This window comes from Cheilinus undulatus, linkage group 8 (genome assembly GCF_018320785.1).
Source record: "Cheilinus undulatus linkage group 8, ASM1832078v1, whole genome shotgun sequence".
NCBI lineage: Eukaryota > Metazoa > Chordata > Actinopteri > Labriformes > Labridae > Cheilinus > Cheilinus undulatus.
In genome coordinates, this window is record NC_054872.1 from 38,283,868 (window position 1) to 38,300,285 (window position 16,418).

General features: G+C 38.1%; 1 protein-coding gene across 1 annotated transcript; it reads right to left on the reverse strand.

Annotated features, from left to right (window-relative positions):
• Window positions 1-493: 493 nt before the first annotated feature.
• Window positions 494-16,333, reverse strand: rhbdl2 (rhomboid, veinlet-like 2 (Drosophila)). The gene is made up of 8 exons (XM_041792564.1): window positions 15,913-16,333; window positions 10,267-10,510; window positions 7,283-7,431; window positions 5,174-5,286; window positions 4,878-4,978; window positions 3,323-3,383; window positions 3,185-3,246; window positions 494-2,713 (listed from the first exon to the last, which is right to left on the reverse strand). The coding sequence occupies exons 2-8, from the start codon at window positions 10,495-10,497 to the stop codon at window positions 2,534-2,536; spliced, it is 897 nt and encodes a 298-aa protein (XP_041648498.1). The 5' UTR covers window positions 10,498-10,510; window positions 15,913-16,333; the 3' UTR covers window positions 494-2,533.
• Between the last annotated feature and the right edge of the window lie 85 nt (window positions 16,334-16,418).

Sequence of the window (16,418 nt, forward strand, 5' to 3'; positions counted from 1 at the left end):
AAATCAATTAGCCTTTACCTTCATATAGGCTACATTTCAGCATTAAAAGTTTTACAGAAATAACATTTTGAGAAATATTTAAGAAATCATTTTGATACTAATTTTTTTGTAAGTAATCATTGTCACCAACTGACAGATCTGTACCTGTTGTCTTTGGGTCCCTGAATTCTAAGCAAATCTAATTAAAATATCCACAATGTTATTTTAGCTTTAAAGTATCTCACCAGTCTAACATCATGTCTTAGTACACTAGCATGGCAAAAGAATGATGCAGATATCGGTCTTATCCCCTCAGAATTTACAACACTTTAACAAAAGGCAACATACAATCCATGGATGTTTCAGGGTCAAGGCAAACAGGTTCATGGTAATTAGATATTGATTCTCTAAGTCATATTGATGAGCTGAGTTTGGAAACTATAGAACTTTCCATATATAGCAGACAATGTCTGTGACATGGTAACACAAACATGTTACTACGTCAGCAGCAGAAAAATACACTGCTGAACAAGCAGTTACATATCTGTGACAACCATGGGAAATGTAGTGTAAAATGTACATTTAAATTTTGTTTCCAATCTTTTGCTCCTCACATGAATGGAAATAGAGTTGGCAAAATATTAAGAACACCTTTCACTACTATGCACTCATGTAGTACATCAATGTATGCAGTAATTTAGATTCAAATTTAAGTTTTATTTTAAAAACATGAAATTTCATTAAAAAGAAACACAAAATATTCAGTTCTAGAAATGCAACACCAAGCATACAAAGTCTCATTTTACTTCAAGTACATTTTTATCAATGTTGATATGTCTCTGATTTTTAAAGATTGCTACCTGCTGCTGTTCTCCCACTTGCTGCAAAACAGCAAAAGAGATTTATTCAAATAATTGAGATAAAGAAAATGTACTGATGCCAAAATACTTCAGCCTAGTGTGCAGCAGTGTCCATTGGAATCTGTAAAGTTTATACTAGTGTGCAATTTAGCTGAAAGTTAATTAACTGCTTCCTGTCAACAGGAAAAGACTAAAACAATGACTTGGCTTTTAGTCAAGGCCTGATGGAAAAATATTAGTATTTCTTTTTCCTGGGGATTTTTTTTGTAAACTTTTTCTTCGTGGTAGTGGTTTCACACAGCCAAACATGATTATGTCATGATGTTATTACTACAGTCATGAATTTTAAACCGTTTAAGGCACATTTAAATTTGATTGAATACTAAAACTAAACTAGACAATTCATAAAGTTTCAACAGAGCACTGATGACCACAAGTATACAGCAGGAAAGTGATATGAAATATAAACTAGGGATGTACTAATGCTTAATAATAATACCATTACATCCCCTAAAGTTGTTTGAAGAGTTTGTTTTATTTTCATTTAGATCAGTGGTTCTCAACTGAACGAGAAATCGAAAACCCAAATTCTTGATTTCTTGATATTTTAAGAAATCAACACATTAAAATTAGAAATGAACAGTTTTGTTTTCCCAAGAAAAGAACATGGAAAACAAAGTAAAATAAAACCTCTGTCTACTTTGACCTTCCATACATCGTGGGCTTTATGTCAGTTTTTTCCAGGCACACCTTCACGACCCACTAAAAACAGCTCTCAGACCCACTTTTGGGTCCCAACCCACCAGTTGAGAACCACTGATTTAGATGACCTTCTCCACTCCCCTTGAAATTTTACAAATGCATAGTTTATAGTCTGCTCTACTTTTCCCCTCCTCATTTATGTTAAAATACCACCAAACTGCAGACATGGCCTTAACTTCACCTACCTGCTCAAATTATGGGAGGCTAACATCAAGCTTAAAAATGATATAGAGCAGCGGCTCTCAGCTGGTGGGTCAGGACCCAAAAGTGGGTCGTCAGTGGGTCATAAACATGTACCAAGAAAAAAGTCTGTGAAATGCTTTTTAAACATGTTTGTTTTTCTACTGTATGCTTCATGTTTTGTACTGTCTGAGGTCCAAAACAACATTTTCATTAAATAAATCGGATTTGTTCAAAGACACTAACACATTTATGTTCTTGTTTCTCACTGAGGAGTTGGTAGTGAGTCCTGAGACAAGACCAGTTGAGAACCACTGATATAGTGTGCAGTATTGGCAGTATTTTATGAGTAAGAGTTCCAGCACTTAGACTTGGTATTGGCACTAATATAGATCAGAAAAAGCTCATGTCTAACAAACAAAACCCTCGAGCATATATAATATCACACCTGAAATTAAGAGCAATAATAATTGGATTCAAAACACACCTCTAAATAATTCAATCTAAAAAACACAACATCATCTAAAATATAAAAAATGCCATCTGTAATGCTACAAATTAAAGGCAGGAGGCACTATATAATCAAATTCAGCTTTTCAAAGAAAGAAATCTAATCTAAATTAAAAAAAATTACACCCTGTGCACTACATTCTCAAAGTCCCTGATAAGAAACTCTGCTCTGAAATAAACACGTCTTCCTGAGTGTGACATGAAGGCTTTTAGTGTTGACTTGAGAGTGCAGCTTCATGGACCTATGATGCTGGAGACAGGAAGATGTTGAAGAGGATAGCAAAGAGTAAAAACACTACATATCCCACTATACACATCCAGAAACGAGGGTCTTTGAGGAGCTTCTTGTTGTAATCGCTGAAGAAGACGTAGCCAATAGTCATCCCGGCAACTATCCCTCCAAAATGAGCCACAAATGAAACCTAAGAGGACAGAAAATTAAGTCACAGTTAGCCTGTGGGAAATTAAGTGAAACCAAAACCTTAAAATACTGATGTCTGTCCTCTTTGACATGTTGCAGAGCTAGTTTAGCAGCAGGAAAAAGCAAAAGGATGGAAAGCTGAGTGATAACAAGGTGGGGGAAGGAAAGGGGATCAGGTTTTAAAGATCATCAGTTGTTAAAACCAAAATTATGGAGTAGCAGTGCAAGGGTCAAGATTTCTCTATGTGATATGAAAAAGAGGCAGATGGTTTGTAAAGTGTGATTCTAGTCTCAACAGGAAGCTAAATGTGTGGGAATAATCAAGTCCTGGCAAGATCCTGACTGTACCCACGGGGGAATTAAATCCATCACCAAACCGTGCAGGCTTAGGGGAGTTAGCTTGGTTAGCCGCACCTCTGTTTAGTATCTCTAAAGTGCGATTTAACCAAGTACAACACAAGTAAATTCCTACCTTTAAACCAGCATCATCTTGGATAAATCTTCTGTAGAAGGCAAATCCAAAATCTGTGCCAACTGGAGAAAGAACACAGCAAAACAGTTTTATCCCAGCAGTTTCAAAAATTAGAGTCAAAATTAAGGGAGAACAAACCGAATATGACGATAGCCAGGATACGAAACACTCCAAGGAGAGGGATCATCTCTCTGAAGTTCTGTGAATTGAACAAATTCATCATTAATTTGTTTACACAGATCCAAATAACAGCAATAAACAATGACAATAGTTAGACAAAATGAAGTTACTCAAGGATATTTATAAAAAAGAACATGTCCCTGTAGTATTTTCTAAAGATTTCCCAACATGAGCTCAACCTTAAAAAAGCTATGGATAAAAAGAAATGTTCTATTTCAAGAAGCAAACATTGCACAATTTAAGGCAATACACTCATAAACAAAGGGTTTCAAGATTTTTTAAAACTTAATAGAAATAAGTGTTAATTCTATTTGCTTGCATTTTGATATCTCCATTTTGTATTTTTTAAAGTATAATATTTTTGTTGTCCTTTGATTTTCTTTTTTTATTTGCCTTTCTTTGTTTTAACTGAAAATCAGATAAAGTTCACTTTGTGAATCAATGTGGCTAAGTAAAAAAACAAAAAAATTATGTATTGCTTAAAAAAAACTGAAAAATTAATTGGTTGAATCTTATTCTACTTAAATTTGTCTTCCAAAATCAGCACCCACAAGCTTAGGCTAGAAAATTTAGTTTTTGTTTCACTTTGAACACAAAATTCAGGGCTGGAAGTGTGTAAGGTCTTAAATTACTCTATCAAAGTGAAATTTCCAGAATTTGACAATAGTTTGTACCAGAAACCTTTCTTACATATAAATACAGCCACTGATCACTTATTGGGGCACGTATAAAACTGCTCATTAGTGCAGATGGCAGCAGCCAATGCATTTAGGCAAGTAGACATGATTAAGATGATCTGCTAACATTACAACTGAGTATCAGATTGGGGAAGATGACTTTAAATGTAGCATGGTTTTTGGTGTCAAACAGGCTTGTCTGATTTTTAACAGAAACTGCTGGTTTACTGCAATTTTCATGCCCAAGTATCTCAAGGGTTTACAGAGAATGGTCTGAAAAAGAGAAAATATCCTGTGAGTAGCTGTTCTCTGCACCAAAATGCCTTGTTGACGACAGAGGTCAGGAAAGAATGACCAGACTGGTTCAAGCTGATAGAGGCCAACAATAACTCCAATCATGACTCATTACAACCAAGGCATGCAGAAGAGCTTCTCAGAACTCACGGCACGTCAAACCTTGAAGCAGGTGGGCTACAGCAGCAGAAAACCCCACCAATGTGCCACTCCTGTCAGCTAAGAACAGGAAACTGAGGTTGAGTCTCAATTTCTGCTGGGACATACAAACGGTTGAGTCAGAATTTAATGTAAATATTAAAGCCTGTATGACTAAGAACAACCATAACACATTCAAAGTCATTTAAATTACCTCTCTTCCTTGTTAAAGTGATCTGTTTAAACTTTGTCAGATCATCTTGACCATATCTGTATGCCTAAATTCCTTGATTGCTGCCATGTGATTGGGTAATTTACTTTAATGAGCAGTTGAACAGGCTTCTCTAAAGAAGGAGTGAGTGTAAATACTAGAGCTTCTTTCTTTAAACTGTTTGTAAACCTACCACGACTGCATTCATGAAATAGCCTCCTAACAGGGCATAAACTCCCCCAGAAGCCCCCACCAGAGCGCTGAGAGGATCAAAGATGGAGCTAGACAGAGAGCCTGAGGGACAAACAAAAAATATATATATCAGAGTTACAATCAATGACTGCTGGGACTGGCTCTAACACAAACAGGAAATCACAACTTAAGATGACTCATTGTCTGATTAAGGAGTATACCACTGATGATTTAGATCAAGCGTAGGATTTTAGTAGTGACATGTTATGATATTGCTTTCATAATGCAACTGCTGACCTGCCAGGACACCTGCCAGGTAAACCATCCCCACTTCAAAACCTTTGTGCACCAGCTCCAGCGGGATTCCCACCACCAGCTGCATGACCAGGTTTCCCACAATGTGCTCCACCCTGAGGAAGGAGAGGCAGAAAATACATGACCACTGTTGTGAAAAGTCAAGAGAGTAAAAGAACAGAAGGAAAACATGGAAGAAAAAACAAGGTTAATCTAACTTGAAGAATAATTTAAGATCATGTAGGGTGATTAAAAGAAAAAATTTCCATATAATTCTTGACCCCACAAAAAGACAGCAACTGCATACACTTTCAGGGGAACTTGACCCAAGTCCTCATTTTGTAAATGTTTCTGTAATATTAAGCCCAAAAGGGTTCGATTTAAGTCCCAAAAATGCTATGTCATATCAATGCATAACCTTCTACCTATTGCTGCCACCAGATATGTCTTAAAATGAAGTCCTGGTTCCTGATTTCATATACCTGCCCTTCTGTCAGTTTTAGTGCTGTATAGATATCTTGTGTTCTTTAAAGCACAAAACATGTTTCAAAAAGGCTCTTTTCAATAGCAGCTGGGATTTCTAGTTTTCAGGCAAATCAGGTTATTGTTTGAGACTTTTTTCAGCTTCATATTAACACACAGTTGTTGCTTGAAAAAGTATTTCTACCCACAGAGTGACGTAGTAAATTAGATTTAAATACACTTCAGTGTCTGCGCTCATTGTAAATAAGGACAATGGCAGTGTTGTTGGGCTCTTTCATGTGTTTTTAGGCTCTTTCATGTGTTTTTATATAATTTTTTAGGGGGACATTTGGCTCCAAAGGAGACTAGAATTACTGTTTTTCATCTTTCCATGGGATTTCCCACGGTAAAGAAAATGCAGAATATCAGCAGCCTTATCCTCAAAGCAAACATCCTGTGGAGTCTCCTTCAGTGACTGTAACTGCTGTTCCTCTACGCTAATCTAGTTTCCCTCTGTGCTTCTGTGTAGTCATGATTTTGGTTTGCCTGTGGCTAACACTCATGATTTCCAAGACTGTAAGTTCGCCTCGTCTCATGACCTTTTAGTGTTTGGACAGATGTGTCTGTGCTGTCTGGGCTCCCATGTTCCTCTTTTAAACTTTGATTTTAAAGAGAAAAACCCTCAGCTCCACTTAACTCTGCTCAATAACTGAGAAAGTGTCGGTTTAAAAAACATGAATATAAAAATGCACAGGAAACGGGGAAGATGAAAAAGTACTATTTTTAAAGAAAAGTAAAACAATGAAAACTAGGTTTTCAGAAACATGACTTCTGGCAAAAAAGGTTTCTATTTCATGCTCATAACACTGAAGTGATCTAGAGTGAAACTGCTGTATTGGCACTACTCTGGGATGACATGATGGTATTTACGTTGAAGACGTAAACACCATAAGGAAGAAGGAAATCCTGCCTGAATGCCATGTAACACAAACCGGAGGCTTCACTGGAATTACAGAGAAATTTGCTTCCTAGACATCAAACGGGGAGAAGCAATGACTTCTGATGGTTTAAGAGATTCCAGAGAACTCAAAATTACAAAAAAAAAAACTAAAACAAAACAAAACAACAACTGAGAACTAACATTAAAAAAAAATAAAAGTGACATGGACGAAATCTTAGCATTTCCAAAAATAATGAATATAAAGTCACCTTTACTACATCACCCTGTGGCTATAAATACTCAATTAAGCACTGAATGCATAGTCCAGTCTAGTCCAGATCATCCAAAATAGTCCTCAAAAACAGTATTTACAGTTAAGGCTGCGCTTGCTGTCATGACAGCCCATGTCCCAGTAGAGCATTGGCTACACCAGTATAAGGGACATAGCCAGCTTTTAGATGAGAAAAAAAGTTTCAAAGGCATGTCTGGATTTTACGGTAGGTACTGGTGTTTAGATCTAAAATTACATGAATCAACATGACTGACATCATCCAAAAACCCACAAAGATTATGAGCTTCACCAAACTGATGTTTACAGCAGAGCCATGACACTGAACTCTTAAGTGTCTGTGGGAATGTGCCTACCTCCCACTGTGGCTTAAACCGCCATTGTGTGATTAAGGTGTCTTAAAAGCCCTGCCAACACTTACCCAGCGTGGACAAACATGTAGGAGATAAAGCGCCACGCTTCCTCTCTGCTCTCAGGCCTGTATGTGAGGGGGCTGTTCCAGATACCTTCATCCAGTGTCACCCACTGCTTCTGAGGCTTCCACACAGCGTAGTAGATAAACACTGACAACTGAGGAAGAACAAGAAACACCACAGAGCCCATGTTTTTAAGGAAGAGATTAGAGATTATCTTTCTTCTGCAAAACACACCAAAAAACAATAACGTTGGTAAGCAGTAGCAGCAATATGGATGGTAAAACAAAACCTTAACCAGCTGAGAAAATAAAGACTGTAAGAATGAATCAGAAACAGAGATGTATGTTTAACCATCAGCAGAAAATCCTCTAGTGTGATCTCATAATGTAGCTTGTGTATGCTGGAACATAAAGCCAAAGACATGCTGAGAAAAAAAGCAGCACAGTGGGTTTCTGAGATAATAAAGTGCATCCTCACCCAAATTAAAGAAGTATTCACTGACATTCAAATGCAGTGACAGTGGACGTCTGTGAGCCACAAAGAGAGCGCTGTTTATCCTCAAGTATGAATAGACAGTGTGCAAAAGCCACTCAGTGATAAGAACAAGAGGAAAGCTAGTCTTTCACTGTCTATCAGCACTAGCCAGCTGCAAACAGACCATAACTGAAATTATGGATGAGCTTGTCCATTCAGATTCATATATGCTCTATGTTCAATATGCACATGGACATGACTAGAGTATTCTAAAGCTTGTTCCTTTATTTCTGCCTGTTAGTTTAACATTAGGGACCCATAACTGTATCCAAGCCTAACTGACCCCAAAATCCAGTTCCATGCAGGAGATGTGAATGCAACCATGCTAGAGTGTAGGGTAGTCATCAGCGAGTAGAGTTTTTCGCGTCTCCTGTCTCTTCAAAAATTGGTGCATCTGCACAAAACAGGCCCGTTTCATCTTCTGAGCTGTAAGCTAGATGTGGAAGTTGTAGAGGGGTTGTTGTTGGCATCTTAAAAATATTGAAAACATTTACGCTAGCTGCTGGTTGGACTCCATTGTCTGCTTAGAGCACAAACAAATGTTGACTCGAATGGTTGCCATAGTTTTCACTTCTCTTTCTTCCTTTTGGTGTATTTGCAAACCAACCATGTGCAGATTACTACATACTGTATCAGACATGCAAGTACATGCAGGCACAAAAGAATTTTACTCATTTAAAAGCAGAGCAGCAGTGGAGAGAGGATGGGGGACTGCTCACAAGCATGGTACAAAACAACTGTGCAAAATCTGAAAACACCCCTATTTAACCTTGTTTTCCCAGTGATTATAACTTTATTTTCTTGCTGGCAGTCTCGACTAGTTTTCCCATGATAACTACTTTATTCCTGAGATCTCTACTGAGAGGAAAAGCACCCAGTGAAGACATCTCTATCCCCAGTTATGTCCTTCATATTAGCCCCAACAAGTCATCATGCAGACCAATGGGCAGCAAAGGCCACTGCTTTGCCAGGGTTTTTAAAGGGGAACCCTACTTTCACTGGTGTTTTATTCAGCCTGTCTCACACCATCTCCAGAGGGCTGAACAGTGAGCCTTCGTATCCCAGAATCACTGCCATACATGCTAGCTCTAGCTGCCTAACATGCCAACATACTGACACCCTCTACCCTATCCTGTCTACCAAGCTCTCGGTAGTGGCAATGCTAATGCCACCTACCCTAGCTAATGGCCCCTAAGTGACTAGCATGAACAAGTGTCTTGATGCTAACATTACACAAAAAAAGAACTGTGAGGAGAACACAGGAGAGAACAGAAAGACTGAGAAAAGTCTCATTGCTCTATCTCCCACTACTCCCTCATTTTCACATGGGAAGCAAAAGGAGGAAAGAGAAGAACAGAGGAGATGAGTAGTTTTTCCTACCTTTATTTAGCCCCCCCAGTGGGCATTATTCCTCCACATCCAAATCTCCTGACTGGCTTGAAACTACTGCATCTGAAATCTCCTTTATATTCTTTCACAAGCTCTCTTCCCCACTCTCCATGCTCTGTAGTAAGACTGCTGATCTTTAGATGAACCCCCCACACTTTCTACTGGATGAACCCTAACTTCTCATCCTTGCTGTTAAGCTTCTGTCCCTAAATCTGTATATCTAAGGTTTTTACTTTTGTATGTTTCCCCAACGTTCCCTTCTTTTAATCAGACTTATTGTCACAGGGAATCCAGCATACCCTGAGATATCAAGATAAGTAAAGGTGCCAAGAAAATTACTTGCCATCACAGGAATACAGTAGGGAAAAGCGTATAAAATACAAAACAGTAGTCGTATCTACAGTTGCCTACCTACTGATATGTCTCGTCCTCTGGACTGACTCTAAAATTCCTTCCATTTGTTCTGCATGCTGGGAATTTTAAATGCATTCCTGTTGGCTTTAGCTTTATGTTGTAATAATGGACGTAATGTATAACTCAGTACATCTCCTCTTAACGCCTCAGGGAATCAATGAGGCTGCAGAAAACCAAGTTTTGCTCTTCCATACAATCTCCCTCATAGCCTCTACATTCCACATTAGTGTTTATTTTCCCAAATCTAAAAGTCAAACGTTGGTCTGGTTTCTTGTTTACACACTAAGGAAAAGTATCTCTGGAGGATAAACTGTACCAGCTATGAGCTAAAGCTGCAGACTTGATAGAATTACTGTTTTTATTGATACCAAGTGTGCTTAATAAATTGAGTCATGCAGAGAAGAAAGCACAGCTGCTAAGGGACAGACAGAGATGATTGCTAAAGCTGAAATGCTGTAGCTGTAAACTGTTGGATAAACTGTTTTCCTAGATGATTTAAAGGTGTCACACCCTGGCCATGACCCTGCCTCTGATAAATGCATTTACAGCTAATCTATACAGTAATGAACAACACTGCGGCGTATGTAGGCTAACTAGATCTGGATCCATACTGATTGCGCCAGCTTCATACAGCACTGATGTTGAGTACTACCTCTGCAATACTGATGAGGATGATGAAGATGGGGGGCGGGCAGCAGTTGGCTCGCTCCAGATATTTGCTGCGAGAGTGTTCAGGAAGCATCCACCTGGAGACAGACTCCTGGAACTTCTCACAGCATCCCCTCTTCCTGCCTCCATCAGGCTGGTCCGTTCCAGTCTCGACTTGTTTCCCATCTCTGTCCACAGGGAACGGCTCCTGCTGCTCTAGATCGATGTCCTCCATCACTGTGCCACTCCTGCAACAAAGATCACTTATTCTTTAAGATAAACATATGCTATCACAAGAAATCTTTTTAGATGTTCTGTTCTACAAATAGACAAAGCTGACAGGTGGAGAGTCAGTATTTTCAAATAAAGATTAATGTTTTTTCTATCAAATTTAACAGAAATTGCATTTTTTCCAGCTCAACTTTCAAGGGTCATCATAATGTGTGGCTCATAACAAACCACCATACAGTGATTTTGACATATAAGCATTTATGTGTGCATCTTGAGCAGCATCACATACATTAACACATTTATTAATGCTAACCTTTGTGCAATAGTATGTGCCCACACACATCTCTGTATGCAGATTTTGTGTAGCACTTACAACAACAGGCATAAGATGTGCAATACATCAGCTTCATAACACTTTACATCCTGCCTCCTTAGCACCATAGCTCTATAACTCTAATAGTAACTTTATTTCTGTTTTTTTTTTTTTTTTTACATAAATTTGCAACTTTATCTGCCAAATTTTTTGTTTGGTTTCTGCTGTTGTTTTACTACCTCTATTTTGCGAGGCTCTATGCATGTGTACAGTGGTGCAGAGTTGCAAGCATAAGTGGCTATACTCTTAATTTATGCCCAACCTTTCTAAATTACACATTAAACAAAGGATCAGTGGCCTGTGTAATAGACTGCTCTTGCACCTAAAAAAGGTCTTTTGCAGTTGCATATTGACCAACATCTCCTGCTTCTTGACTTTGGGTAGTAAGGAAGATTATGAAACTACAGTGAAGAAAGCAAACTGACAGAAAGTAGCACTGCCAGCTCAGTTTACATATCTAGATAATATATCCATAAAAACTACAAAATATGGCTCAAACTGCTCTGCATCTGATTAGGCTTACACTAATATTCTTGCACAGCTAAACAACGGAGGCAACTACAAATCGAGCAAATTAGAAGTAAAGCAAAGCAGATCATACATTTGCAATGCAAGAAAAAAAATACAGCATAGTACTAAATGATGTGCATGTGAACCTGATTATACCACACACTACACCACTGCACGTGTGTAATCAACCTGCCAGGGGATTGTGGGGGGAATTAAGTCTATGGCTATAATCTGACTAATATTAACATGCTTATGTCTACTGAACTCACTGTTCCTGTTTTAACAAATACATTCAATATCTATGCCTTAATAAACAATTTATTATATTTGATGAAAATATTTAGCAAGTCTGCATATTAAGACAGCTGTGCAATTTTTGCTTAATGAAAAGCTGAATATTTAGATGAAAGATAAGTAAAGAAGGTTTTCTCTAACCAGGGGAACTGCAGAACGAATCCCCCCTCAGGACAATAAAGTTAAAGATGAAGTTTTAACTCTGGAAAAACAACATTTTTAGCCTCTAAGAGAAGGTTTAAAGGACAGACCTGAAAACTGATTACAGGTGACAAGGAAGGGGATACACAGTCTCTTCAAGCAGACTGGCGGCTCACTCAAAATGACTCCTTAAATATCCACGTCTAGCTGGCGAAGACTGCAATCTGTAATAGGCTACATGTAATTTTAAAACTGAAATAACCCTGCTCACTAAGCACCAGGAACATTTAGATCAGGGCTTTCCATGAGCAGCTAGTAGCCAAACAGCCAACCAATCACTGAATTTCAGCTGGCTACTTTTTTCCTACTGTTGTTTTGATAGAATAGTTCGCTAAAACTCACTTTCCCTACACATCACAGCTTGATTTTAACAATAAATCCCCTTGAAATACATTTTTACTTTAAAAATGAGGGATTCAGGATATTGGATTTTTGCTGATATCAGACATGCCATATTTCCAAGTTCACTTTAGCCGATACGGATATTGATACTGATGTAATTCAGACCTAAAACGTCAGTCCTTAAAGCTTTCGACACACCCTTCCCATAACTCCAAAATCGTAATACCCAATACTTCCAGCAAATATACTGGTTGTGACTATCAGCAGAAATTTTCATATATATATTCAATATTGATAATTAACTTCTTCAAATATTATCTGTCAACACCGATATCATCAATATCATGCATCCCATTTAAAATGTTTCTATACTCCTTAAACATAGATTTTTTTTATCATATATAGAGTATACCTAAAGGTTATACAGAGCGATGTAGGAAAGGAATTTGCTTCCAAATTACATCCAACAACAAAAATTGCAAACAGCTTTTTAAAAAGATCATTAAATGATACTTCCTCCAAATAAACTGTTGAAGCTAATATTAGTCTTCTCCAGTAGTGTGTTGGCTACACGGGCCTTAATGCCAACATTTATCCTTTAATGAATCATTAAGAGTTTGGTGATGTCTGTATCTTTGACTTTATAAGTGTTTACACCATTCTTTCTACTGTCCCAACATCATACACAGGTGCATCTCAAAATAAATAAATTAATAAAATAGCATCAAAAAGTTATTTTTTTGCCATGATTTAATTCAAAAAGTTAAACGTCCATGAATTCTAGATTCATTGTCTTATCCAAAGTGAAATTTTTCAAGACTTTTTTCTGTTATAGTCTTGATGCTTACAGTTTACAGCTCAAAAAAATCCACTAACTCAAAATATCAGATTATTGTGGAAAAGTCCAATTACAAAGGTTTCCTGATCCTTCATTCTCTTACTCTGGGTCAGTACACACAACCAGAATCATGGGGAAAACTGCTGACTTGACTTTTGTGCAGGAGACAACCATTGTCATCATCCAAAGGGAGGCTAAGCCACAGAAGGTCACAGTTAAAAGGGAAGACTGTTGTAAGAGTTCTGCCTAAAAACATATTAATAGAAAGTTGACTGGAAGGAAAAAGTGTGGTAAGAAAAGAGCTGAGCTCAGCATTCAGAGGACTGTCAAACAAAGGAGATTCAAGAACTTCACAAGGAGTGGACTGAGGCTGTAGTCAGTGTTTTAAGAGCCACTACACACAGACATGTCCAGGAAATGGGCTAAAAGTTAATGTTCCTGAACCACTGACAACATTGTCAGCTTCTGACCAGCTAAGAAGAAAAATATCTGGAATGTATATAGTGGTCCAAAGCCCTGTTACCAGATAAAAATGAATTTTGAATTTCATTTGGAAATTAAGGTCCCAGAGTCTGCAGGAAGATAGGAAAGGCACAGGATCCAAGGTGCTTGGAGTCCAGTGTTTTCAGTTTCCTCAAACACTGATGTGTTGGGAAGTCATGTCATCTGTTGCTGTTGGTTCACCGTGCTTTATCAAGTCAACGCTGTCAGCAGTCTACCAGGAGGTTTTAGAGCACTTCAAGCTTCCATCTGCTGAGAAGCTTTATGGAGATACTGATTTCTTTTTCCAGCAGGACTTGGCATCTGCCCACAGTGGAGCCAAAACTACCAGAAACTGGTTTGCTGACCATGGTATTACTGTACTTGATTGGCCAGCCAACTGCTCTGAGCTGAACCCTGTAGAGAATCTCTGGGGAAATGTCAAGAAGAAGATGAGAGACACCAGGCTCAACAATATAGATGAGCTTAAGACTGCATAACACCCCAGCAGTGCCATAATTCTGAGTGGATAAATTAAAAGGTTTATAATTTGTTTATTACAAATCTTCTTTATTAGTGTTTAGTAATATTCTAAAATCCTGAGATGGTTGATTTTCAATTTTTGTGAGCTGTAATCAAGAAAACAACAAAAAAAAGTCTTCAAATATTTTACTTTGTATGAAATGAATCTAGAATATGGAAGTTTTATTTTTTGAAGTCACAGCAAATTAACTTTTACATGATATTCTATTTTCTTTAAATGCCCTGTATACATCATTATGTTAGGCTGTTGGGATCAGTTGTAAAGTCTGAAAGTTAATCTTGCAAAAATGTTAGCTAAATGCATGAAGTAGCTTAATGTTGTTAATTAATGTTGTTGTTAATGTTGTTATGTTTTCCTTTAATATTGAATGCCCACCACGAGCCTCTTAAGCCCAAGCGGGACCAAATTTGGTCTCGCTCTCCTTGATCCGAACAAACGTGGTCTGTGCACTCTATTGTTGCACAAAAATAGTCATGTTACAGATCAAATTAAACAGAAGAAGCTTAACTACAAGCTCCAATAAACCATGTTTACCTACACCACATCCAACTCAAAAAAGGACTCAAATCAATGACCCCATACCAAAGTAGCTGTAGTGCTACGTAGCCAAACACTTCCAGCCCCTATGGGATGGTGCCTGGTACTACAGACACAAACATGGTCTCATTTGAAAGCCCAGCCTCTACTGAAAATTCTGATCCTCTTTGTGCAGTTTCCATTTGTTTCAACGGTTTATTTTAGTTTGCTGCACTTTATTTTGTGTTGTTTTTTGTGCCGTTGAAAATATATCTGCTCCTCTTGGCGTCAAACTTTAGATCCTTTGTAAGACTTCCTTTAAAAGGTAAATATATGGAGATCTGAATGTTTTGAGAAGAAAAAAAGAATTCCACGATGCAGTGTGCACCCATAATGGCATGAGTAAAAAAAAAAAAAAAGTTTAATACCTGAGATTTTTCAAATGGCAGAGATTTTGCCAAATTGGGCCCAAATGGCACAAGAGGGGATTTTGTCTGGATATTTTTTTACTAAAATCACTCTTATTTTGTCTTAACAACCCTCTAGTGGAATAACAAGTAATGTCAAAATGTGGTGCTTTGGCCTGCTGGAGATTTCTGGACTTCAACTGCATTATTTCTATGGGATATATATGCTACATTTGCACAAAGAAATTAGGCAAAAATTATTTTGTTCATCTGCCAACTTGATAATCTCTGACCCAGTAACATATACACATATTTACACTTCTGAACAAATTTTACAAGTACTCTTCATTAGTGTACCTTGATCATTCAAATAGAACTTGAAGTTACAGAGTTAAACCCATTTAAAGATGGGCTGTAAATTTCGAGCAATTGCCAAATAAAAGGGGCTAGGGCTTAATAGGTTGTTCCCGATATTGTAGGTAATAAAGTGTTGGATGCTCAAACTTTCTAGGGAAGGACCCCAGACGCCCTATTATTATGTGTGGCTCATGTTATGTAATGAACAGGGGTAAACTAGCTACTTGTTCCCGCAGTGTATTAACTCCTACATGTCTGTAGAAAGCCCTGCTTGTAAGACCATATCTGAGCTTCTACTGTGGGTATTATCCACTGAGAGGGCTTCATGTGACGGACAACATAAAAGCGAGGTAGGCTTTGACAGTAAGCTATATTACAGCTTGTAAATGAGCGTTTCCTGTTTACTGGGCGTTGCTGATGACTATACTCTGATTTTATAGCATCAAATACATTACCCGTCCACTCTAGTATATGAAACTGTAATGAATACTTCCTATTAATGAAAGCTTTTCTAACATTTAAAACACAAAATGATTTTATAATTTCGGTTTACTCACCTAAAGCTTCACCAGGAAGAGTGCAGATGGCTCCGAGCGCTCCCAAACGCATAAATATTGATTCAGCTAAACTGACTCAGCTCAACACACGGAGAAGTTTCCACGCTGTACAAAAGTTTCATACAGCACGACTACGCTTTCAAAACCATTCCTCCATGTTTGTAATCAACCCGCGAATTGCCTCCTCCAAACAGGACACCGACCGTCCCTGTGAGACCGAAAGAAACAAGAAAAGAAAAAAAGCACTTGGAGATAATTATAGACCTTTCATTGCTTTTTCCTGCATCTAACTTCCTTCCCTCCGAGCATAAACAATCGTATGATCCTCCTCTCCTCCACTGAAATCATCCAGTCTTTAGGAGCACAAAGGACAAGCTTCTGATGTCTGCAGCCCGCGCTCAACAACAGCCTACCTGTTTCCACCGTGCCACACCTGGGATCTGTGACGTCACGACGCCGCAATACAGATCGACGCTCATTATTCAGAGATGCTTTACCCTCACACC

Coding starts and splice junctions, on each gene's coding strand:
- rhbdl2 (XM_041792564.1), bottom strand. CDS start 10,497: ATGGAGGACATCGATCTAGAGCAGCAGGAGCCGTTCCCTGTGGACAGA. Junction 5,287..7,282: donor TACATGTTTGTCCACGCTGG/GTAAGTGTTGGC, acceptor CTCCTTCCTCAG/GGTGGAGCACATTGTGGGAA. Junction 4,979..5,173: donor CCTGGCAGGTGTCCTGGCAG/GTCAGCAGTTGC, acceptor TTTGTCCCTCAG/GCTCTCTGTCTAGCTCCATC.